The 25,125-nt window shown below is 38.9% G+C and overlaps 1 protein-coding gene across 3 annotated transcripts in view; it reads left to right on the top strand.

Annotated features, from left to right (window-relative positions):
- Positions 1–24,421, top strand: part of SNX4 (sorting nexin 4) — a 33,926-nt gene extending 9,505 nt beyond the window's left edge. For 2 of the 3 annotated variants that reach the window (XM_039381948.1, XM_027723602.2), the window contains exons 3-14: positions 1,233–1,371; positions 1,448–1,597; positions 2,657–2,704; positions 6,724–6,779; positions 11,360–11,432; positions 12,939–13,000; positions 14,502–14,567; positions 18,380–18,469; positions 19,722–19,821; positions 20,559–20,704; positions 22,036–22,150; positions 22,539–24,421. In XM_039381948.1, coding sequence (XP_039237882.1) covers positions 1,233–1,371; positions 1,448–1,597; positions 2,657–2,704; positions 6,724–6,779; positions 11,360–11,432; positions 12,939–13,000; positions 14,502–14,567; positions 18,380–18,469; positions 19,722–19,821; positions 20,559–20,704; positions 22,036–22,150; positions 22,539–22,586 — 1,093 coding nt within the window. In that variant the 3' untranslated portion in view covers positions 22,587–24,421. The remainder of the gene's footprint in view (positions 1–1,232; positions 1,372–1,447; positions 1,598–2,656; positions 2,705–6,723; positions 6,780–11,359; positions 11,433–12,938; positions 13,001–14,501; positions 14,568–18,379; positions 18,470–19,721; positions 19,822–20,558; positions 20,705–22,035; positions 22,151–22,538) is intronic. The other variant, XM_039381962.1, reaches the window with a different exon arrangement.
- Positions 24,422–25,125: the final 704 nt, after the last annotated feature.

Here is a 25,125-nt window from a genome sequence, read left to right as displayed (position 1 = left end):
GTTTTAGAGTGGGATTTGTTTTTCAGCAAGGTCATTAGAAATCCAACCTTGTAGGAGGTTAAGAATGGCTTAAAAAAAAATCTATAATTTGTGTGCTACTTAGATGTTTTTAAAACTTCAGAATGTTCTTATGAATTCAAGAACTGTATAACCTGACTTCAGCTGGAAGAAATAACATAGCAGTCTATTCTGCTGAGTACCATATGAGTCCATAACTTACTGTGCCCCGTTCTGAGCTCTTCAGCACAAAGAGCATGTGGACTTACTGAAGCAAGTCCAGTGAAGGGCCATAAGGATGATGATGGGCTTGGAGTGTCTGACATGCAGGGAGAGGCTCAGAGAGATGGGGTTGTTCAGCCTCTGAAAGAGACAGCTGATGCTAACTGCTCAGAAGTGTTACTGACCCAATGCTTATTTTATGGTATTGCAAAGTATTTCTGTTGCTTTAAATGTATTGTGTGAAAAATGATTTTTCTTGTCAAATTTTTATATTATTTTTCAGTTCTACAGTATTTCATGATTTCTCCTTTTATGGTAACATAAAATCCTTCAATATCTTGGTAGGTCATGTTGGTTTTAAGTTTTCAACAAATTTTTCAGATGCATCAATTTTGTACCTGCTTACTCTAGCTAGTTTATTTCCTTGGTCCTTAAATATAAAAAGATACTACTTTGAACAAAAAATTGGAAGTTCTTTGAAATTTGCTGTGTTTTTCTAAAAATATCCTTTCAAATTGCTTAATATTTTTGAAGTTATGTTTGTAAGTATTTTAGCTGTTGCATGCAAGACAATTTTTATCCTCTGAAGTGAAGATTTTCCCACTGAATAGCAAATTCCTTCTTATAATACTCTGTATCTTTCAGCTGCTTATGAAACTGTGCTGATTTGGAGCCTAACATTGTTCCAAGAGAAATATGTCTAATTCTGTAGTGATGTGAACTAAGTCACCTCTGTGACTCTTTACTTGACTGTGATCTACCTGTTCGTTTTTGTTGTGTAAATGCATTGACTTTTCCTGTGTTCCTAAAAAATTTGAGTGCTATCAGGCAGAAATTACAAATATTTTTTACATTAAGTATGTAGATGTGAAATTAATTAAGATTCCTTTAGGTTATGAGCAAGTTATGCAGTAATCAGTAGTATTCTTGGGGCCTTTGCTCTATCTGTACTGCTGGTCTGAGGGAGTGGGTGATAGCTTACTAATGCTCAAATTTGCTGCTTTATCTTTCAGAGCTGTTGAGTCCCAGAGCGAGGGACAATGTGCACCAGTGGAGTCCCTGTGGCGACGTTACAGTGAATTTGAGTTGTTGAGGAATTATTTGTCCGTTACTTACCCGCATATTGTTGTTCCACCTTTGCCAGAAAAAAGGGTAAGGAAGCTGAGGCTGCAGCTTGCTTTGTTTTGTTTGTTATTTATTTACTATTGACACTCTTCTGTTTAACCAGGCTGACTTTGTTTGGCATAAGCTATCAGCAGATAACATGGATCCAGATTTTGTGGAAAGAAGAAGAATTGGTTTGGAAAACTTCTTGTTACGTGTGGCTTCACATCCTGTTCTTTGCCAAGACAAAATCTTTTATTCATTTTTAACGCAGGTATAGTAGAGTTATTTCTAAATACATTATTTGATTATTATTTATTTAAGATAATGTTCTTTTGCTCTTCTTCCCTTCTATTGACCCATAGCTTGTTCTATGTCGGGAGGAAGGATAGACAGTGTGAATAAGCTTGAGGTGGAAAAGACTTGTCCAGCTAAAAGTTTCTTAACAGCCCACTGCAGTTGTACAGTTGCGCTTCTAATGTACCTTATGACTTTTTTCCAGTCAAGTTTTAAGGCTGCTAAGAGAGAATTTCTAACACTTTGAAACAGCATATCGGGAACTTAATGCATGTTGGTTGGGAAAGCTTCCACAGGGCTAAAGCTGAAATAGTAAGCATGCTGTGCTGCTGGCTGCAGAGACAGTACTGGCTTCCAGTTCGCTCTCTGGATATTCATAGTTTCTGTAGCTTTGCGGTTTGGATCACGATCATTGTCACAAAAGTTGTGGTCCAGTTGTCAGCTTAAGCAATGCATTCTGCAGCTTTCAACTTTAGGAGATGCTGGATGGCTCTTCTTTTTTCTGTGCTTTGATGAGAGATTCCCAAATGGTGGACTGAGCAGCTATGTTTGCCACAGCGCAGTATAGTATGTAGGTGAACCAATGTATAGGAGCTGAAAACAGTGGAAAACCAACCACTACACCTGAGCCAGGTGACAGCATGTGCACATAAACTGTTGTTACCTGTATGTTCTCTGCACTTTGCCTCGAGCTGCAAAGGTCCTTGCAACTGCTGATAATCTCAAAGGCAACCCTTCTTTCTAAAGAGCTGAGCTACTTCTTTAGACAGAGGTGTGTGGCTCCTGCCCCCACTTGATAGAATGAGGTAATTGAGTAGTGAAGAAAAGAGCATTTTGGGGGGAGATTAGTATGTAAGCACAACATAATGATTCGTTATTCTTAACCCAGAATCTTGGAAAGACATGGGAAGGGTAGCTGAGGCAGAAGGCAGGCTTACAGGAGAAGCTCTTTTGATATAGGCTCTCAAACAGGGACTTGCAAAAGCTACAGCACTCTTAAATTACTCTAACTGAACATTCTTTTCCTGTATTTTAGGAAGGTGGGTGGAAAGAAATGGTGAATGAGACTGGATTTCAGTTAAAGGTAATTACTGTAATTGTCTTATGCCTGCTGTGACACAGACATATTCCAGCAAACATGTTCTAGGCTATTTATGAAAGGCTGTTTGCTGGGAGAATGAGTTAAAGGCATTGCTTTATGTATACTTATAATTGCAAAAAACAGTGATGTTCTTTGCACGTGATAGGTAGGATTGCAGTTGTTAAGTTCTCTAGCAGGCTTGTTATGTGCCTGTGTAATTCTGCTAGAAATGTAGAATTATGATCCTTATAAGCTTTAAAAGTAATGAACTTAAGCCCATAGCACTGCTTTTTTATGTTGTCACTTTAGTTTAGCATCAATTTAAAGGTGGGTGTCAGATTTAGCCTGGTAAGAGGTGCAAGATGTCAAAAAAAAGAAAAGGTAAGCAAAGAGGTCTGAATTGTAGGACTTCTTTACTAGGAGAAGTTGCTGAAAGGGACTAAGACAGACGGATTTGGTGCCCCTTAACTGTTTAATAGAATTTGTCTTGGAGTAATACTATCCCCATTGACATCATTGAGTTCATGGCTGGGTAAACTGGTGGAAGACTTGCAGGAATAAATGATCAAAGGTCGTGTGTCTGTACAGGTCAAGAATCTGAGAAGCTGATAGATTGCTGGGCTGTGTCTGGAAGAGTTACTGTATGGGGACAAATACTGAGCTTTTTGTTTCATTGTAATGTGATCTGCCCTCATGAAATCACAACTGAAAACTAGGTGGATTATGAAGAATTATTCTAAATAGTGAGAGCTAAAGAAAATCCCTGGTGCTCTTATCCTCAGTGTCCAAGGGGTTTTGATACTGACACTTACTGTTGATAACTTAAGTTGGCAATAATTCTCTTCCATCACAGTAGGTTTTGAATATTGCTGGTATTCACAGTGCAAACAGTGTAAAGCTCTGGAGCTGTGTGTTCCTAGTCAGCACATATTTATTTCAGCTTATACCCATAGGAGTTCAGAAGGTTTGTACTGGCAGGGTATGTTCAGGAGTTCACACAGTGGTGTGTAAAAACTCATAGCAGAATGGTGAGACTGTTTGCCTACCTGAAACCACACTGTAGATTAAATGACAGATGAGCAAGTCCTGCTTTCCTTCTAGGTTTGATTGTGTAGTGTTTCCCTTTTACAGTTCCGGTTTCCTTAGGAAAGAAAAATAACTTTTTCAAAAGCCTGTTAAAGAGCATCTTTCCTTTATTCTACATCTAAAGCATAAACCCTCAAGATTTATCACTACACTGGAGGAAAAACCTCTATTCCCTAAATGTCTTAGACGGTAATCAGACCACTGGTTTATGTGTTGCTGTTGCCTCTGCATTAAAGCAGGATGTGTCTTTTGTCTGAAAGAGTTTGAACCAGGGCAACTAAACTTTAAATTGGGCATTAATGCAGTGTAGTATGTTACAGCTCAGTGTTGACGTTGGAAACTTTGTTTATTCTGCCAACTGTATCATTAAATTATGCCTTTCCTCCCTCCCTCCCCAACACTTAATTTTATATTTAAGGGATTTGTCACTTGGGATTTTAACCCTTCCTTTAGGAAAGAGAAAATTCCCCTCTCTCTTTAGTTTACTTAAATGATTATAGGATCATAGTAGGAATTAACTGTCTGAAAACTCCTTGACTGTACTTCATTTGATGGGGAGTTAATCTCTAAAATGCTTGTGCGTATTAGTCTTAAATCAGTTTTAAGACTGGACAGATGTTTTTCTAGAAGCTCAACTCTGGTGCAAATGCTCAAAAGTGGTGTGTGGGAGTTACTGTGCTGCGATTGGCAAGAAGGAAATAGCCCTACTTAGATGGTCGAGTGTTGGCAGGATTGTGCTTCCTGCCTGACAGTGCTTTACTGAACTCTTTCTTCAGAGTGCTACGTGTTTTGTGACAAAAGACAAAAAGCTTGCCCAGCAGCTGTAGGTTTGGAAGTGATCCTTTCCAAGTGTAAACCTGTTGAATGTGCATGCTGTCCCAACTCAGTGGCTTTGGTGACTGCTGTTTGAACATAAATACAGTGGGTTTTGAAATAGCTATGTAGAGGGACGGACTCTGATAATGTCAGTGTATCCAGGTGATGTTTGTACTGTGAGAGGATGTGTGAGGAGTACAGATGGGTGTGTGTGATCAACTCAAAATGTAACTGGCTTGTGTATTGACTTGTTGGAGATCCAAGACCATACAAGCACCTGAAGCACTCTGAATAAACATGAAGGCTGAGACTTGGAGTTCCAGCAGGATTTTGTGTTCCTTGTGCTGTCTGGAACATACTTCCCCGTGCTGCCTTGTCTTCCCTTTGCAAGATACTCTTAGAGAAGCGTCATACGCAGTGGTAACAGTGAAACAGTTTTCTCCCCCTTTCAGTCAGTCCTGAGGGTTTTGTTCACTTACCTTTTTGTTTGTGGATTATGTTTTGTTTTGATGGTTTGGTCATTGGAAGGACAGCTAAAGTTAATCTGACTCTCCCAAGTCCACCACTAAACCATGTCCCTGAGCGCCACATCAACATGCCTTTTAAACAACTTGGAGGTAACTCCATCACTTCCCTGGGCAGCCTCATCCTGTGCTTGACAACCCTTTTGGTAAACAAATTTTTTCTAGTATCCAATCTAAACTTCCCCTGTTGCAACTTGAGGCCATTTGCTCTTGTCCTATTGCTTGTTATGTGGGAGAGGAGACCAATGTCCACCTCACTACAACCTCCTTTGAGGTAGTTGTAGAGAGCATTAAGGTGCCCCCTGAGCCTCCATTTCTCCAGATTAGTTATGGGGTATCTTCTGCTCAGCCTAAATGCAGCAGGAGGTGAAACAGTCTCAAACTGTGCCTGTCTCATCTGTAGAGGTTATTACAAGGGCCCTAAAGGAAGGCCTCTCTTCTTGGTTTGGGAAAACACTCTATTCCCTTCACCGTCAAACTCAAAATAGCTCTTCAAGCCCTAAGTTGGCTGTAACAGTGCACAAAATATTCCTGTGTCATATACCAGCACTAACAAGTACTGCTGAAGTAACTCACTGCTCGCAGCTGTGGCACAGCCTGTTAGCTAAAGACTACACTGTAGGAAATCTATACACCTCACAAGGTGTGTTTGTTTATTTTCCTTTTACTGGAGAGAAGGATGTTTTGATCAAAAGCAAAATCCAACCATTTACCCAGATTTGGAGTTTTCCTGCAGTGTAGATGGGCCCTGAGCGAGCTTTGTATAAAATGCATTATAGAAATGAAGAGTTGTAGTGATGTGGGACCTCTGTGGATGAGGCTGGGATCTCTCATCTGTATTGGTGTCTTATTAAGAGTAAATACCCATTGCACAATTTAATATTCAATTACACTGGAAAAAACCCCCTCCACCTCCTTAGCAAGGTTCCATACTGCTGTTGCAGTCATTGGTAAACCAACATCTCAAAAACTAAAGCAGCCAATTACCTTTTTAATTAGGTATTGAACTTTATTCTGTAGAGATTTATATATGCTCTACTATAGAGAAGAACATTGCATTAAAATGGTTCTATTCTGATATACAAATTACATATTTTCTGTAAAGCAAGTCATAAAATAAGGGAACACCATATATAAGATTTTGATTTCACTGGGGAACTGTTCCTAGTAATAAGGAGCATATAGAGGTCACTCTACCACTGGTTTTATTTGGTTTGAAAAATATAAAATAGCTTGTCCATATGGTCTTATGTTACCTAATTGCTTCATCTAAAAAGAATGCAGGGTTGTGTATCTTAACTCCGTGATTTGTGCTGCATTTTAAGAAGGGACTATTTTTGTGGGATTTGGATTATACCAGCTTAATTTTAGTGGTTACTGTTTACATCATATTCATAAAAATAGCTTAGTTTTTTGACTTTTTAATAAAAATATCTGACATGCAGGGCAGCTAGTGTCAACTTGTTCAATGTTTGAAGATTTAAATATGCCAGGAAGGCAGGATTTTTTTCTAATGGTGCTGCCAAAGGCTGAGATTTTTTTGTCACTGAAATTTAATTGCATTAAATTAACAAAGCTTTTTTTCCCCTTTTTCAGGCAGATTCCAGATTAAAAGCTCTTAATGCAACATTCAGAGTGAAAAACCCAGACAAGTAAGATTCCACATACTTCTTCCCTCCCTTTCCCTTTTTCAGTTACATCTATAACTTCAGGTGACAGAATATTCTCTCTCTTCAGTGTAAATTCAGAACAGAAAAATTATCTTTCTGCACTTCAAATCTTAACAGAAGCCCAGTAAGGAGGTACTGTGAAAAGGTTTGATAAATCCTGCTTCTAGAAGCAGGAAACATTTAGAAAAATTCCATCACTTTATGCAAAACGAGTATTTCATTTTTGCTAGACTAAAAGGAAGCAACAAAAGAAACCCCAAACCCAGACTCAGCAAAAGAACCTCTTAATAATTGTTTGCAAAGAAATCTTTCCAAGTGTGAACAGAATGCAGATTGATGGTAGGTCTTTCCAAAAGTCTGCTAGTGTACAGTTCAGGATGCACACACCCCGGTGTTGCTGTTCATAGTTCCCTTCAAGCTGCCAATTTTCACAGATGCTTTTGGAAGTCCAGAGGTCAGTTCAGCTCCGTTACGGTTTAGGAAGCTCTGGGACAGACACTAGAGCAATCTGCTGGATGGAAAAACTGCTCAGAATTGTCAGGGTATGTAATGGGAGGTTCCTCACACCCTGGGTGCTGTGAGAAGGGTAAAATGAGAGCTTCTACTTCTGCAATAGTAAGAAACATCAGTGCGCAGCAGTAGAACCAAGAGATGTTGCTGTTTGCCATCCATAAGCCAAGGAGACCCTTACCAAGTACCCTTCTGGGTTCATCTGCTGTACAGCAGTGGCAATAGGAGATGCTATTTAGGGAGAGCCCACATGCCTGACTACTTTCTGTTGTCTTTTCCCTTTGTACTTCCATAGAATCTCTGCGTACTCTGTTAAGGATCTTAGAGGGTACATACCTTTCTGAACTTCTTTATAGACTTACCTGTGAATTGGTCCAGTCTCTCATTTTTTACTGTGCTTGCTTTTACAGCCTTCTGTGGCAGCAAGGAAGCTTTTAGCCAGGGTTTAATATAAAATGAAACATTCATGGATGAGATCGGAAGACAGAAATTCTCTCTGTGCCTGCAGGTGAAATTGGCCCCTTGTTTGAATGCTTCATCCTCAGTCATCTTCCTCTATGGATGATAGGAGTTAGCTTTTCCTGTTCTCACAGCAGGGAAACCTTCCCAGAAGTCTGACTGTAGGCATAGGTGGGCAAGATTGTTTAAGGAATATCTTGTTGTCTTTTGAGGTAACAGTGTTTCAGAAAACAAAGCTGTTGTGAGAAGTGGCTTGTTAAAAAGCAGGAAAAGAGTTAATACAAGGAAAACATGAGAAGGGGCTTGTAACAAAAACAGTTCCCAGCTGTCTGTGTCTCGGTAGAGCCTTCACAGTGCTTGAGAGAGATGGCACATGTTTTTTGTTGTATTCTGCCAGCTACAGGAGCTTCCAGATTGATTTGGGGGATACAAGTTGTTTAACAAATAACTGATGAGCAGAAGTTGAGTTTTTTTGTTTCATTGGACTTTTGTTTTTGTGTTTTGGTTTTTTTATTTGTTTGTTTTTAATAAATTCAGGGAGAGCCTTTTACGATAGAACGTGTGGCTCTTAACAGGAGGGATAGTGCCTTGCTCTGCCCAGCACACTCACGCTTGAACTGCCTGGAATATGATGCCTTACCCCTCTGAATTACCTTTGGTGCTTGTTTGGCTGGGTGGTGAAGTGGTTCAGCAAGCTCACCTTGCTTGAACAAAAAGTGTGACTGCTGTGTGGGGTGTAGGCTTTTAGGTTACTGGAGCAGGAGGGGTTCAGGTGCAGCTCCCAGTCCGGATTGCCTTGCGGTGCTGTGGAGCTGCACCCCTCAGCTTAGCAATGTGAGGAGCTCCACACAGCTGGAACAAGGCTGCTCCTCCAGGTCAAGTGTAGACTGGAGACTAAACCTTCTCCTGTCGGAAGCAATTTATATTTTTAATGTTGGAATTAAATGGTGATAAAAATATGGTGCTCTGGTTACTCAGAGGTAAATTTGTATCTACTGCAGACCTCTTTGATTTGGCCTTGTGGTGCCCATCCTTTTGTTCTCTTTCTGGGCTTTAATCAAAAAAGTAGCTTTTTTTTGATGTGAAAGATTTCTTTAGAAAACACTAAATCTTTTCCTAAGGCAGACATTTTTTTTAAGTAGCTCTCCTTTATTTTTGTCTGGTTACTCAGACAAGTGGCTTATTCTTTAGTGAACAGTTCTGTTCTTGTAGTGTCTTCCTTCACAAAACAGGAGAGATGCATTGCCCTCACTGCCCTTACTGCCAAGTAAAATGCACAGAGTAAATAACTTATATTGAAATGCTGTATACTGTAAATCAAAATTTCTTATTTTCCAGTGTCATAAAAGATATTTTTAAGAGACCTGCTGGTGCTCCTGCACCAGTGTGATCGATCAGTTCTTCATTTGTGTCCCAATTTCTATTTAATAGCTCCATTAAGTATCGAGACTGTTGGTAATATTGTAAAACCAGTAAAACCAAGTGAAAAGTGCTATTTAAAAAAGCCTCAGTTACTGAGTGCCAAAACTGTCTTGTTTCACATTTCTGCTGTTATGATGCACTGGAAAGTAAACATCCCTTTGTGTGCCTCACTGAACTCAGTTTGGAAATTACATTATAATTATGTAAATTTTTTTACATGAACAATGAGTAGGACTTAAGCAAATACTTGAGAAAGAAATCTTTGATCTGCAACACCTTTTAAAAAGTGTTTCAAAAAAATTATGTTTTTAAAATTTTCGACCTTCACAGAAGAGTGGGGAAAAATAGCAGCACTTTGGTTTATGCTTTTCTGAGACAGTAAAAAGAAGACAGCTTGCTTCAGAAGTAGTAATTTCTAAAAATTATTTTATTTTTTAATGGAAGAGGAATTTGTAAGGGAGAAGAGGTATTTCTGCTGGATTCCAGGATACAGAAAGTCCTCTTAGGTTCCTGACTCTTGCCTTGAGGGAGTTACAGCATTCCTAAAAGATTTCTTGCCACAACGCAGGATAAATAAAACTTTTCATTATAAATTTCTGGAGTGGAAAGGGGAGTCTTCCTGAGCTGAAGGCATGCTTTTTAATCTTTTGTTTTTAGTTCAATTATTTCAAGTATCTTCACTGTACGTGTCTGCAGCTGTCTGACATGCAGCCCTGGTGCATATTTTATAAAGTGTAAACTGAAAAGATTGCTCTCTAAATCCCACTGTGCAGATCAATGACTACATTTCTTTTTCCCATACAGTTTCTCTGCTAGCTTTTAAATATTTTTATGTATTTAACCCTGTGTGTGTCATAATCTTATAAAAGATGCTTCTTGGAAATCGCAAATCTTAGAAACTGTAATAAAGCTTCTATTTCCTGAATGTAAGGATGAGAATATTTTAGGGGAAGACTTCCTGGCAGGGGAGGAAGAGGTGTTAAATGAAAAACTTGGAATTTCATACTTGGTCACCCAAAACAAGTGACCCGACTCATTTCAGTAAGACCTCTTGGGTACAAGCTGTTCTGAAATACAAAGCCTGACTGTGTGCCTGTGATGGGAGGAGGGATGAAGTTTCTTTTTCCTTCTTCAACATCAGCCTGGAAGGCTAATCTTAGACTCCCATTCTTTAATTCTAGTTGCATTCTTCTGTGTTTATTTTCAGATCATTGTTTAGAAATTTAAGTAAAACTGTTTCTGGCTTCCCCCCTGGATGAAATAAATACTTTTTTGTGTACCAAAGTAGGTTATGAGTTAGACTTGTGTGTAGCAGGGAGGATTTACATGTACACAAGAGGCTGTTGCTGTGGTTTAATTGGTTACCTGTCATTAGCAAGGCTGTGGCAAAGTCATTAGCGTGAGCTAAAGGTATCAGCTTAAACTGCCTCCAAGGCTTAATTGAGCTGGCTGATAAAATGCCTCTTCTTCAGAAGTGACAGGCCAGCAGTGTGCACATGGTCACTTGCAAGGGGTTACCTGTCTGGTACCTTGTTAAGATGTAGTGGTTTGATGGCTTTTAGCCATACGTGACTCCTGTGCAGGTACAAGTCTCAATAGGATTTCGTATATAATGTTACAGTTACTGTATTGATTAGCCTTAGAGGAATTGTGGGAATTGTGAATGCTTCCTTGAACTCCTAAAGAGCTATGCACAAAATTGGCTAGATGGCAGCTTGAAAGTAAAGTATCTTTGCCAGGTCAGAAATGTGAACATGCTTGTATTAAGAAATATGCTTCAGAAGATTTTGGCTTTGTACTTACTTGAAGCTCTCCTGTTCACTAACCCTTGCTTTTATAAATCTCATTAAAAAAAAAAAACAACAACCAAACAGCAAAAGAGTGATGCAATAACTTCAGCTAACTGCTTTTATTTCACAAAATGTTATCTCTTAAATTGATCTGAACCTTCAACATTTGCATATGAAAAAATAGGAGTCATGCAAGTCCTGGGTTGTTCGCTTTGGGGGAATTAAACTTTGCAGTCCCTTCTCTGGGAGTCTTCAGCTAATTCCACTCCAACACAGGCCAGGCTCCGTCTCCCTGGCTGTGGCATTGTGGCTGTGTCGTGCATGCTGTGAAAGCTTGCTTTCATGATGGCTAATGATGTACTATCTGTTTCCTCCTCCCAGGAGATTTACTGAGCTAAAACACTATAGCGATGAACTGCAGTCTGTCATATCACACCTTCTGCGAGTCAGAGCTGTAAGTATTTCCCATGTGTGTCGTGACAAATAGTATGATTTATTTATAAGGCAGTATTTCTTGTTTAGTCAAGAGCAGTGGTGTATGTGTTCTAGAATGAGGGCAGTTTTGCCTGAGGGAGTCTGTCTCTGGAGTGTGGAGCAGGAGACAGCAAGGGGTGGGGGCACTGACTGTACAGATCTGGGAGGGGGAAAAGTTCCAGATACAGTGGTTGAGTTTGCCAGTGCATGTTGCTAATCTGCCCTCTCCTGTGATGACCATGTATCACAGGGGGGTGTTTCAAAGAGAACTGAGGTGTCTGCTTCTCTCTGCACAGCAAATGAGTTGCTTTTGCTGGATGTCTGGGCTGGGAAGGGCCCCAAAATACCAGTTTTCTGGTCAGACATGTAATACTTTGCTTTCCAGAGCTTGTAGCATGAATCCTATATGCTTCCCAGTATGCTTTTTCTTTTTCTGGCTTGTTCTTCAATCTATAATGAAGAATAGTCTTTCTAATGATGAGAATAATAATGTCATGCATCAAGATACTCTATGGGTTGAGAGTGGGAGATTATTATTTTTTTAAAGTCACAAAAAGGAAATAGGAAATTACAGTTCCAATAATGAGAGCATGATACTTTTTAGTAAGTTCAACAGGGATTTAATTTTTGATGGAAGCTATGCAGCAGAGAGGACGGTAATGGATTGCCCCGTTGAGTTGAGGTTCTTGAGAGGATTAATCACTGGTGTTCTACAGGCAGTCCTGTTTTCCCAGGGCTGTGTGTGTGTGATCTGTTGGGCAATTTGCTTATGTTCCCTTTTTACTGCTGTGACAGACATAATAACAGTGGTAGCTCTTGCAGAACTTCACTCTCATTTAGTGGTACATCGTAATTCCAAGGGCGTTATCTGGATTACAACTCACACTTCAGAGCGTACACGTGTCTTTTCTTCTGAGGTTGTTGCCAGCATTGTAGTGCTGGCTGCAGCAGGCACTGACACTCCAAACAGCTGAAATGACATCTAGCTTGAGCAATAAGTCCTGCAGTGGATACCTTATTTCCTTTCCCTCAGTTCACTGAGCTGGGTGGAAAAATCAAGTCACTTGTTAGAATTTTACCAAACATTTCTCTACAATCTTGATGTCAGGATGGACTTCTGTGTTGTCATCAATAAGTTAAAGAAGTGTGTATATAAATTTGGCATTATTCAGATAAAGGATGCCTTATATTTGTTGATCAAAAACTGAAGGGAACTTGGTTATTTATGGTCTCCATAGGCATATCCTATAATTTCCAAAGAAATACTTGAAATGCTAATTTTTCAGTATAGCCTTGATTGCGACTTCAGTCTTCTGAAATTAATGCTGTTGATTTTTCTTTCAGTAGTGGCTTAGATTAGATTTAGGTCTAATCTTGTTTACCTGTGTAAGAACATTAGGGCTTTAGCTTGGAATTTGTATGTGGGCTTTCACAAAGCAATTGCACTTCATATTGATGACCAAAACCTGTCTCTAAAACATTTTAGAGGGTAGCAGACCGGCTATATGGTGTCTATAAAGTCCATGGCAACTATGGAAGAGTATTCAGGTAAGAGTTCATCCAGTTTTTAAATATATACAAAGATGTGGGAAGAGAGAAGGGAATTTGTTGGTTATGTTGTTATGCTCTTGAAAAGTATATCTGAAGCATTTCATTGTCTATTGAAAAGCTCTGTATTGCAGTACTAATGAGATTGCTGTGTTGCATAGAGTGATCTCCAGATCTGCTGAGCTTAGTCTCTAGTGGAAGACTAGTTTTTTGTTTTGTATGCCAGACCTTTGGGCCTTTTGCTGCTGCGTTGGCATTTTGTTTCTTCAGAAAGTAACTCCCCATCAGTCTTCATGCAGTTGTCTCTTAAAAGCTTCTAGGCCCTTTTGGTGGTTAAAAATCAACAATTATATCTATCCAATTTTAGTAGCTTTCTAAAGTGAATTTGCCAATCGTTTTTTTTTTATTTATATGAGTGAATTGCATGCTCAAGTTTTCCATCTCACTGGAGAATTAAAGAATCTAAACTTCTGGTTAAGGGAAACCTCCTGCTTCTACACACTGTTCAAGTGCTAAATTTAATTCTCTGGGTTAATGGATTGCAGATGTTTTTCTCACTGGGGGTTTTAAAATGAAATTAGGTGTAGTTCTGTAATAACACAAAGACAAACAAATGTCAACATCAGCAGAGTGGAATGTTTACGAAAAAATGAAGGACAGAATAGATGCATTACATATAAATTACGTGAAATATTAGGGGAACCTCTCCTTTTTTCCTTGTAAAAAGAGTTGTGAATGTAATTCTTGTAACTAAGAACTCCAATAAGGTTTCATAAAGCTGAGAACACAATTAAAATTGCAGTGTACATGCCAGGATGTCCAGAATAAGTCTCTTTCTATCTTTAATGTAGCTCTGTTTCTTTCTTTATCTAAATAATCTCTCTAACATAACTAGGTAGTTGTAATAAAGAGACAGTTGCTCTTTTTTTGATTTTTTTTAATGAATAGAACTAAACAACAGTCTACTATGAAAACAGCAACATACATGAAATGGCCTCAGGAGAAGTAAAATGCTTACAAAAGTCAAATCCCACCCTCTGGTTTTTGGAATGAGAGGCTTCTCTCTGATGTGTTGTGAGTCTGGAAAGCTTAGTTTCTTCTCGATGAGTATGTTAGACCAAAATCTGTTTTAGAAAGTTCATCATTGTCAGTATCCCCTGCTCCATTTATATTGAGTGCTCGGTGATTTGTTTTTGTTTGGTTGATTTTGTTTTAAATAGAGTTTCAGCTCTTTGAACAAGACTTTCTGCTCAAAAGGAATCTCAAGCTAAATATATTTGTGACGATGAGCTTTAGGGACAGTTGTTTAACAGAGTGCCATAAATAGCCTCGCCACATTGTCAGTGCTGCTCCTTAGAGAAAGAAAACAGTTTGGCCAAGTCTAACTTTGAGGCAGTTTCCATTCAGGTGTCACCTGGAAAGAAACTGTATACAGGATGCAGCTTATTAACTTCCTTTACCCTTGATGTGTGATGTTGTTTCTCGTTTGTTTTTCCTACAGTGAATGGAGTGCAATAGAAAAGGAGATGGGGGATGGGTTGCAGAGTGCTGGCCACCACATGGATGTGTAAGTACTGACTGAATATCTGATAGTTTGATGTAAGCCAGATGTGGAACTCTCCCTCTTTCCTCTCTTTTCCCTCAACCGTAAAGTACATATGAGTACTGAGAAAGTTGGGGGTGCATTGTTTTTAGGTATACAGTGTTTCTGTGACTTGGATGCAGGCACAGTTTTAGCATCCATATACTGTATTAAGTAGCTCAGAAAGTCTCAGGAGAACCAAAGGGGTTTCTTTTTTTATTATTATTTTGAAATTGTAGAAGTGTTTGGACTTCTTCCAGTTTTTCTTTTAAGCTACTATGCCAGAAACTGGTGGAATACAACTTTAATGTACTGCAGGCCTGATGAGATCCATTTGGTTTTGATAGCAGCCATTTGTACCATGCAGTAGGTGGTACACAGGTTTGGACTTGATTATAGAGAATTAAGAAATTTAATTAATCAGCACCAAAACTCCAGTGGATACTTGAAACAAACACTGACTGGATATAATAAAGAATCCTCCCTCTTTGCATAGAATCCTCCCTCTTTGCATCTTTGGAGTCAGTTGGCAGAGTATATGAAGCCCAGCCTTCAAAATAAGAGTCTGGCACATGAGAGTGCTCACAGAAGTGATAAATAGGCTCATGCTTTCTGCTTTTCAGGTAGTCATGTATAGTAAGTGAAACAGCATTTCTTACCACTCTGATTCCTCTTCTGTAATCCCACAGAACAGATAAATAACAACTCCAGCAAGAGATGGAAGGTGTTTCACACTTCATACAATATTTTTACCGATAAAATGCAATTTGTGTGGAAATAAAGTTATCAGGTTTAGTTTGCAGTGCAGATTTACATATGTACTACTGCCTGGTTGTTATTGGTGGTGTCAAGGTATCAAGCTGTCAGTTGTTATTGGCCTTGTCAAATGGAAGAGTTTGAAGAGCCACAACCTCAGCTTCTTCAGAATAATTCTGGTTTTATCAGATCTTTAAGAATTTGAGCCCCTCTGAATAATTTATTCACAATTCTGCATTTTGGCTAATGTAGTTTGCATCCAAGAAAAGCTATAATACATTTTAGGCAGAGGGCTCTGGTGAGAATAAAGAAATGGAGAATGTGTTCTGCATTCAGAAGAAAAAAAATTGAAGTAGAGGTGAAAATTGAAGAGATTATGAAAACATGGCATGATATAGTGGAGCTAAGGAATGAAAAGTAGGTTTTGGTGGTTCAGATACACCACACCAAGATTTCAAACACCTAGAAATTAAAAAGAGTTTGTCTCACTTCTCAGTCAGGAGGCTGACCCTTCTCCACACATCCAAAGTATTTAATATTTCTGTCTGTAACACGGTTAGGGCTAAAGATCCAGAGTGAAGGCAGTGGGTAACTGCTATTCTGGGTAACTTTAATCACCGCATGAAGCCTGAGGTAGCTTTCCTTGTCTGTCATCTCGTCTGCTCTGGCACTCTCCTACAACAGTAATCCCTTAGTGACAATCAAGCAAGAAGCAGCAGCTGTGAGATTCAGGAACTCATTCAATGACCCATGTGGTCTCCTGCCAGTAAGGTTCATATCTATGATCTCTTGAAAGTATAACTTACCAGTTCAGTTATCATTCCCATAACATCAGGCAGGAGTTTATGGCAACAGAAAGCTACTTCAAGAAGGTTGCCTAATATAGATGTTAAACTTCAAGACTAATTCAATTATTCTCTATCTACCCCATATGCTGTGGTCTTTACTAGATGTTTATTTAAACTTATGAGTTGTTAATGTCTGGTATGATCTATAACTGTTTAATGTTCGGAGAAGACATCCCAAAGCTCTTTGGATGTGTACGTGCTAAAGTGACAGAGTATGCTGAGAAAGCTGGAGTAAATGGCTATAATTCTGGTATTTAAAAGATGAAAGAAAACAATGCCAGACCTTTGATTTCTGTCCTTTATGTTATTAATGGGTGACCCTTTATCTCTGCATCAACAAGACTGTCATTACAGGTGGAACCAGTCTAAAGTAAAACAGGGATTTAGTTGACAGTTCCCACGAAGGGTGAGAACATGTTAGGTACCTTCAGAACTTATTGCAGCATTTCTCCTTAACATTTTCTCTGGTTTGCCTAAATTTAGGCAGTCAGAAATGTAGCTTGTCTTACTACTATTTTTTTTTTTTTTTTCAAATAAAGCTCATTATGAAAACCCTGTCTGGGTAAGGTAGGATTTTGTTTGGTGGGATTTCTTGGTTGGGTTTTTTTTCCCTGAAAGTTGTTCTGCCACAAGGAGCTCTAGCACTGCTCTAAATGTAGATCTTACTTGAAATGGAAATGTGGTCCATCTGCTGCCCTGAGAAATCTTAACCACCATATTAAAATTATTGCATTTCAGGACCTAGAAATAGAGAGGGTAAGCCATTTATGACCTATGTGGCTGTAGGATTTTTTCAGAACAAGTGTATTTTTCAACACGTTTTTCAAGTTTGGACTTATTCCTTACTTTGATTTATAATGTGGATTCTTGTTCTTCCTGTTCTTCTATCCCTTCTATATAAACTGATCTGCTGTTGCTGGCCACTTCATATCCTATGTGTATTCATCACCAATAGCCTTGGCAGGGCTTTTCCTGGATGTGCTGTGTCTTTGATTTTGCAGAGCATCAAAACAACTTATCATACTTGCAAACTTATCAAATTCATGTAACCAGGTCCCTTTCAGTGTGAAACGCTGCCACTTCTTCCATAGAGCCAGTTGCTGGAGAGGCTCAGGGAAAAAGGGAAAAACTCAAGGATTTTGCAAAAACTTGAAAGCCAAGAGGTGCTGTAATTCACATTTGGGTCACATTGTGCTGGTTGCTGACATATGCTCTGTTCAGAGAGCCTGCAGATGTGCAAGGGATTGCCACATACTTGAGAATCTGAGTTAGCAGAATAGATTAAGGTATTTGTGGTGGGATCTCATTCATTCTGCTTATCTCCAGTGGCTCGTGCCCTGTGTCACGGGCTAAAGTGGCGTCTCATTTCTATTGCTGTGCCAAGCGAGATATGCAGTTACCTCTTTAGCTGTAGGCCTGTGTCTGCAAATGTGTCCAAGACAGTCATCTTGGTTAGCAAGAATCTACTAAATACTGTCAAACAAACAGTATAAACTAGAAAAATAAAGTGCTTTTTGCCATTTTTAGGAGACATCAGCCTAAATAACAAAACTCTTATTGAATGCAAGAGCTGCAGAGTTGGTCCAAGCCCTTGTACTCCAGATTTGTAGGGTTAAACTTCCTGTTGCTCAGAATTGATATGCTGCACTTGCAGAGCAGACAAAGCAACAGACTTTGAAGGAGCTGAAGGGACTTAATGTTGTTGTGTTCAGAGCACCACTGTGAGTTATCTGGTACTTGGGCTGAATAGCAAACCATGAAAGCAGCCTCTTCGCTTTTCAGAAGATATCATGTTCACATTCCTGTGCCTTAATGCTTTAAGCCTTCCAGGATTTCTTCTGCACCATGTCTTTTTTTTTTGCCTTGGTGCTGCCTATGAAGAAAAGGAAGAAATTGGTTTTCTTTCCTGTAAGAAAAACTGCCTCATTTCAGCAGGAAACTTATGATAGATTTTGTACTTGTCAAAAGATTGATTGTAGTAACAACCAAAGTAACAGGCCTACAGGAATGCTTGCATTAACTGATTCAGTTTAATTAAAAACAAAGGAAAAACCCTTTCTGGAAGTATCCTTCACTGTTTTATTTTACGACTGGTGTTTCTGTCAGACATGTGTCCTCCCTTGTTACTGGATGTGTTATCCTTAAAGGTTAAATTTAGCAACTTTATATTTAACTATGACTGGTTTTCCCTAGATATGCAGCTTCTATTGATGACATTCTGGAAGAAGAGGAACACTATGCAGATCAGCTGAAAGAATATCTCTTCTATGCAGAAGCACTACGGTATGTACAGAAGTTTATAGCTCAAATTGAAGCTGTAGTCCTTTTTTTTTAATTTTGTGTTGATGTTGAATTTAGTTTGGTATCTTCTTCTGCTCTCTGAAAAAGGGAAATTTCAATGTTGTGGAGTCTCTATGTTATCCTCTCTTATTTTGCTCACTCATATTTGATTGCCATGTGAGTGGCAATACAAATTAGAACTGAGCTGATTAATAGTGAAAAGACATGTTAAAATCTGTATACTGTAGAATAAATGCTGTTTATTCCTATGGTTCCACTGTTTCCTCGGCTTCCGGTCTAATAGTGCCCCAATGTGCTGAAAGCTTCAGCTTTCAGATGAGATAGGCCAAACAGAACTGCTACAGCCATTATAAATTCTAGGAACTTTCAAACTGCCCAATATAACTTTCATCAGCTGTACAGTCTTGTGCATGTAAATACTGATTTCTTTGTTTGGTTTTGTTTTACTTTAGTCTTTGTCAAGCAGTCATCCCTTACAAGTGTGGACACAAAAGCAAATTGCTTTATGCTGTAAGACTTTGCCTAAAGCAATTGTGCTTTCAGAGGGCTGGCTCTGAACCTCTTGGAGAGGTCCAGTAGTGCTGTAGGGAATTGGGTTGGCGAGTGTGACGGCTGCTGTGTGGGAGCCCAGAGCACTAGTAGCCTCTCCTGGGAGACGGATGTGCATCCGGCAGTGGAGTACGGATGTAAGCATCAGCAGCCCACACAGGACTGGGACTTAGTGCAGGTGGTCAGAGGAAACTCCTCTTTTCCAGATGAAAGGCACTGTGTGAATCTAGAAACAGTTTCTTGTTTCATTGTTTAAAAAATAAAATGTGAGGAATTTTATGATTGACTAATAGATTGCTGCTGTGACAGGTGCCGTCTCCAGGTACCTTTTGTCAAAGGTGTGATTTTTCTGTCATGTATTTTGAATAAAACTATTTTACAGTGGTGTCCTTAAGTGGGTGGTAGGGCTTGTATTGCTGAGTGTGTCTTAGAATGATTCTAAGAAGAGGAGCAGAGTGCTGCTGCACTAAGAACTTTATTTACTTTGATCCAAGCTTGCTTAACTACAGCATTTGCAGAGTTATACAGTCTATGATAAGGCTGTTGAATCTGAGCTAAATAAATAACTGGAGGTGCTTCCTGTCAAAAAACAAACAAGACATGATGCCATTTGTAAAATTTACATGAAGGGAAATGTAGTAAAACAAAGGATTATGTGACAGATCTTTCATTACTTACTTTTCAGGGCAGTTTGCAGGAAACATGAACTAATGCAATATGATTTGGAAATGGCTGCACAGGACTTAACATCTAAGAAACAGCAGTGTGAAGAGCTGGCAACGGGAGTGAGTCTTTTTTCACTTTCTTCTCCAAGATGCCTCTTTTTTAATTTATTTTTTATTTGAGCCAAGTTACTTAGAATGACATTTAAATGGCACCAGCATGCTGGCTGCTGTTTATGAGAAGCGGTATCATATGAGCTCTAGACATCTGAGGTTTAAAGTAACTTGGTTCTTAGTGACTTAAGCTGTTTGTGCCAAACTTCTTTTATTGAATACTGAGCAAGTAAAGAGTTGCAGTAAATACGACTTGAGCAGAATAACACAGACAACTCTATCTTAAAGATCAAAATGTTGGGAATTCTAAAAGGCTTCCTCTGCCTTTTGAATAGTGGGTGTTACTGATATGTGGTGTTAGCCTCTTTTATATGGAAGGTAATGTTATCTAAAATATTATCTGGAAATGGTAACTGACAATTTTTTACAATTCTTAATGTTGCTTCTGGATCTATTAGTGTTCTAAACAGAACTCCTTTATGGCTTTTCTTTCTCTTAGTTTCTTTCCTAATTCAGTAGGAAGACTGCTCTGAAAGTTTATCAGCCTTAAAGAGTTTGAACATCAAATTACTTCCTCCTCACTTTGCCTGGTCTAATGTGAGCCAACATAGTTACCTATCAGTTAATGAAATGGAAGTTAAAGCAAAAAATCCGCCAAATAATAAGCACAAATGCCGGTAAAAATCACCTGATGTCTTGTGGCTGTGCTCAGGAATTCCAAATCTAGTGTGTCTTTGTTTTTGTAGACTGTAAGAACTTTCTCCCTGAAGGGGATGACCAGCAAGCTCTTCGGGCAGGAAACCCCCGAGCAGAGAGAAGCCAAGATAAAGGTTCTAGAAGAGCAGATACAGGAAGGAGAAGAGCAATTGAAGTCTAAAAATCTGGAGGGCAGGTAAATGGGCTTGACTGTCTCAAAGAAAACACAGGGCTTGTCTTAGCAAAAGTCCTTGACTGGATGCTCTTGAAGGTGTTTGCATTTTATAAGTGTTTTTAATATATTCTTGGTGTTTATGAGCTGTCTATAAAAGCTCCTGTCAGCTGCAAGTTGTGAAATAAAGTGCAGTACATGCAGTTAGCTTCTGGTCTGAGTGTATGGCTTATGTAAAACCTGATGACTTTCCCAGTTACTGAGCCCACTCTAATGGCTAACTTGCATGCTTTTATGTTCAACTAGTAATATATTTAACAGGTGGGCTTGTGGGTCTGCAGCTGAGTAGGCTGATTTGCTTCAAATATGGTATTTAGTTTGGTTTACGTGTATGGGTCCTGAGCTTGTATTCTGCAGCCTCTCATATGGGGGACAACTGACTCCTGTTTGAAAGAGATTAGAAGCTCTGGTGAGTTGTGTTTGAGTAACTGCTTCTTGGTGTTCTAATGAAATTTTCTTCAGGAATGCAAAAATGAAAAATAGAAGCTAACATTCCTAGGGTGATGTGATTGTGTCAAAGCACGTTTGTCATATAACACAAGGGGTAAACGTGGTATCTCCTGATGTGTTAGTGTTAGAGCTGGAAAGATAAGACTGGTTCATGAATAGTTCAAAACAACAGTAAATGCAATTTCTTAATCATTTTGACAGATGTATTGGAGATGTGCTTTTGTAGCTCTGGAAGCAATTTTCAAGTGAATACTTGCCTTGTATGTAAAGTCCAGCACAAATGAAAGTATGAATTACAGATATCTGCCTCTATTTTTGTTAAAGAGACCTGACCACAAATCACCAAACCAAAATTAGTTTCTGAAGTGAATTGTCCAAGTTAAATTTGCATGTTTGCTGTACTTGACAGTCTTGCATCCTGAGTTTTCACATTGGGAAGATGAAGTTTCTGACTTGACAACTGAAAAAGAAACATGCAATGTTTTGTGCTGAATGTCTGCATAAAGATTTAGTTACCCCAAAGGAATCTGAAGAAAAATGTGTATTCTGACTTACGCTGCTTCTATGGCAGTGATGCTTCCTGGGGAAAAAACCCCACCAAGCAAACATCTCAATGTGTCCTGTGAAACTGATTCTCTAGGTTAAAAACCTTAAGAATAAGATGGAGAATTAGGTAGTAGTACCAGTTATTAAATGAGGACACCGAAGGATACATAATAATTGCAGGACTTGGTTTACTCACTGTCAAACACAGCTTCTCTGCTGAGAGTCCAGAAGAAGGAATGTGAGCTGAGGATGGAACACTTAAAACACTTACTAACAGAGATAATTGCTTTTAATTTCAGAGACTTTGTGAAAAGTGCCTGGGCTGACATTGAACGGTTTAAGGAGCAAAAGAATCACGATTTGAAGGAGGCACTTATAAGCTATGCTGTTATGCAGATTAGCATGTGCAAAAAGGTATGTTTGGCTTGCGAAAGGCCAGGCCGGTATATTTATCATAGCAGGGGGACAGATGCAGACTTTCAATAACTAGGAACGTGGCAGTCACAGAAGATTGGAAATCACTAGCATAAAACCTCCCACATATTCCATCCCACTTGAACTCAGTGACATGTTAATGTTGATGTGTCTGTATATATATGTGTGTGTGTGTGTATATATATATATAGATATGTATATATAAAGTAGACATTTGTGGTCCAATTTCATTGTGGTCTCTGCCTTATTCTTGTGTGAAGTTCTATGGGACTTCTTTGTAGAGTCTTCTGTAGAAGAAAGTCTGTGGATGAGGTTTGCAAATAAAGTATATTCCCACCTATTGATTTTTTAATTGTTTTTTTAAAAGGGAATTCAAGTTTGGACAAATGCAAAGGAATGCTTCAGCAAGATGTGATTGTCTGGAAATGAGCTTCTCCTCCAAGTGCCAGAGAATGGAAGCACAGTATATAACACCAATGTTAAGTTGCTACATGACTTACATACAAATCATGAAATAAATGTAATTGTTAATAAAGGATGAAAAGGACATGTTGTTAAATGTTTAGCCCTGACTGCCACTTCTGTGGCATGTTTTATATGTGGGAGCAAATAATGCAGGGGTTAAAGAGTTACTGAAAACTACAGCTCTGTATTGGGACAAAGGTATAGGGAAACTTATCCCAGCAAGTATGAACTGAACTGTTCTGAGACTTGTGAAACACCATGCTCTGTAATGTGTAGATCACTTCCAGATGCCCTTCTTTCCAGCCCTTGCTGTTTAGAATTTTTAATGCTCAAGGGTTCTTTGGTTTTATAATGGGGCACACAGTTGTGTTCTCGAGGTTTACACCGTAAGAGGACAAAAAATGAAATATTGTAATTCCTAGAGTTCATATTTAAATGCCTTTGCATGTCCATAGAGAAAAATACTTTTCCAGAGTTCAGGTTAAGCAGTCTCAAGCTCCTGAGATGTTTGAAACTCTCTACAGTAGAGGTGTTGTACAGTGGTTTGATAACAATATTCTGCATTTACTGGTTCCCACTTCAGTTTTGATACGGGCATTGATTTCTTATTAAACTTGTTTCTGCAAGTAAAGGAGACTGGTGATCCAGCTGAGCAGCAAAACCAAAGTCAAAGCTGGTAAGAAGCAACTTCTGTTTGGTTGTTTGGAACCTGTTTACACTAGATGTGAATCTGGCCTGTGGCACCTTCTTGTGACTGAAGTGGTTTGGTTCTTGAACAAATAGTTCCTAATGAAGGTGCTGAAATAAAAAACCTGCAGCTTCTGTAGTACTTCAGAGCAGTGATGTGCAAGAATCCACAATGAACCAAGGTGTCTGTTTGGCCCTTGTAATGATGTTTCAATGTGTGTGTGCGTGTGTGTGTATACACACCTGTATGACATGATTTGCAGTTGCAGGTATTTGCATTAAATGTTTCTAATTATGAAAATCACTACTGTCTAATATTGGGCTTTTTCTACATCCGTACTGAAAGTTCCTGAAGTCTTGTGGAATTGTCAGAATTGATTGCTAGTCATGGAGAAAGCTTTGTAATATTCTGTTGAAAAGTGTATTTAATTATTCTGGCTTATAACACTACTCAGATTTTTTTTTTAAGAGATACTCCAGAAAGTGCTTACATGTTCTTTTGATAAAACTTATCTAAATGTAGTTCCTGATATGTCCCATGTTACTTTTGTCTCTGCAGCATTTCTTTTCTATAAAACCATTGTAAAGAATTCATAGGTCTGGTGTACACTACAGCTTAAAACTCTGAAGTAAAATGCTGGTCACTCTGATAACCTGTGTTGGCTTTTTCAAAGCATATGACAGTGACACACCTGGCTGAGAGACGATGTTGGGCAGGAAGAGGCCTCTCCATTTAACATTTACAAGGAGAAGTGTTGTTCCATGCAGAGGTCGCAGTACGTGGTTCCGATACAGGCTGAAGGACTCTTACATTCCAAACCAAGAAGTTGCACACTTGATGTATTCAGTAAACCTTCTAAAGGAGTGGTGCCTTAATACAATACCATGAGGCGCTCAGAGTAGGTATTTTTCATGCACTTTGATTTTTGGTAGATCTTTCTGGTGCCTCTTTCCACACGTCACTTGCTGTACAGCTCATTAAATGTATTAGTATGCCTTTTTTTTTTCCTTGCTAGTTGTACTAAATTTAAGAAGGGAACAAAATGGTTCTTGTAAGTTTTGTGCCAAAAAAAAGATAAATAAAATTGGTCTTTGATATTTTTGTTACGTTGTTTTTTGTGAAAGCACTGTCTTCCAGTTCTGAAAACTGCTGTTTGATTAATCAGTTCTTGTTCGTCTTAGCTCTCAAGTGGCCTCCAAATTTGGGTTTAAAATTCAGTAAATTGTGCACAGCTTGCCTTTTAGGTGAAGAACGTAGTGCTAAGGCCAAAATTAGATGCTTGTTGCAAGTCAGCTGTCTAAATTTCATGTGTATCTTCACCTAGGTAGGAGAAGACGTGTTTGAAAACAGTTTGCATTGTTTGACAGAAATTGGGTGAAAGGTGAATGAAGGATAATTTGCAATATCTTTATTGCTTTTACCTTTGTGTTTCCAGAAAAGCATTGCATATGATGTGCGTACTTGGGGATCTTGGCAAACAGTGAAGGTTTCTCCTCTTAGCTTTTTAACTTTTTAAGGTGAAACCAGCTAGTTAATGGCTGTTTCCATGTGGGTAAAAGTGCCCGTGTGACACATGTACACTTGTGAAATGTGCATTTTTCCAGTTACAGTGTGGATTTAACTCCTGTGACTTGTTCCACTTTGCCTCAGTGAGCTTCCTTCAGTTACCCCGTAAACATCAAAAATTGGTGGGAGGCCTTGAGAATAGTAGCAGGAAGGAAGACCATTTTAACTCCATCTTAGTAAAATGTTTGTATGTGAAAGCGTTTACCTGCCTGGATCATCTGATTTGCTGCCCCTG

Source organism: Pipra filicauda, unplaced genomic scaffold (genome assembly GCF_003945595.2).
Source record: "Pipra filicauda isolate LSUMZ 115617 unplaced genomic scaffold, ASM394559v2 scaffold10_size6260569_pilon, whole genome shotgun sequence".
Taxonomy (NCBI): domain Eukaryota; kingdom Metazoa; phylum Chordata; class Aves; order Passeriformes; family Pipridae; genus Pipra; species Pipra filicauda.
The sequence above is the reverse complement of the archived record's forward strand: the minus strand, read 5'-3'. Positions and strand labels throughout refer to the sequence as shown.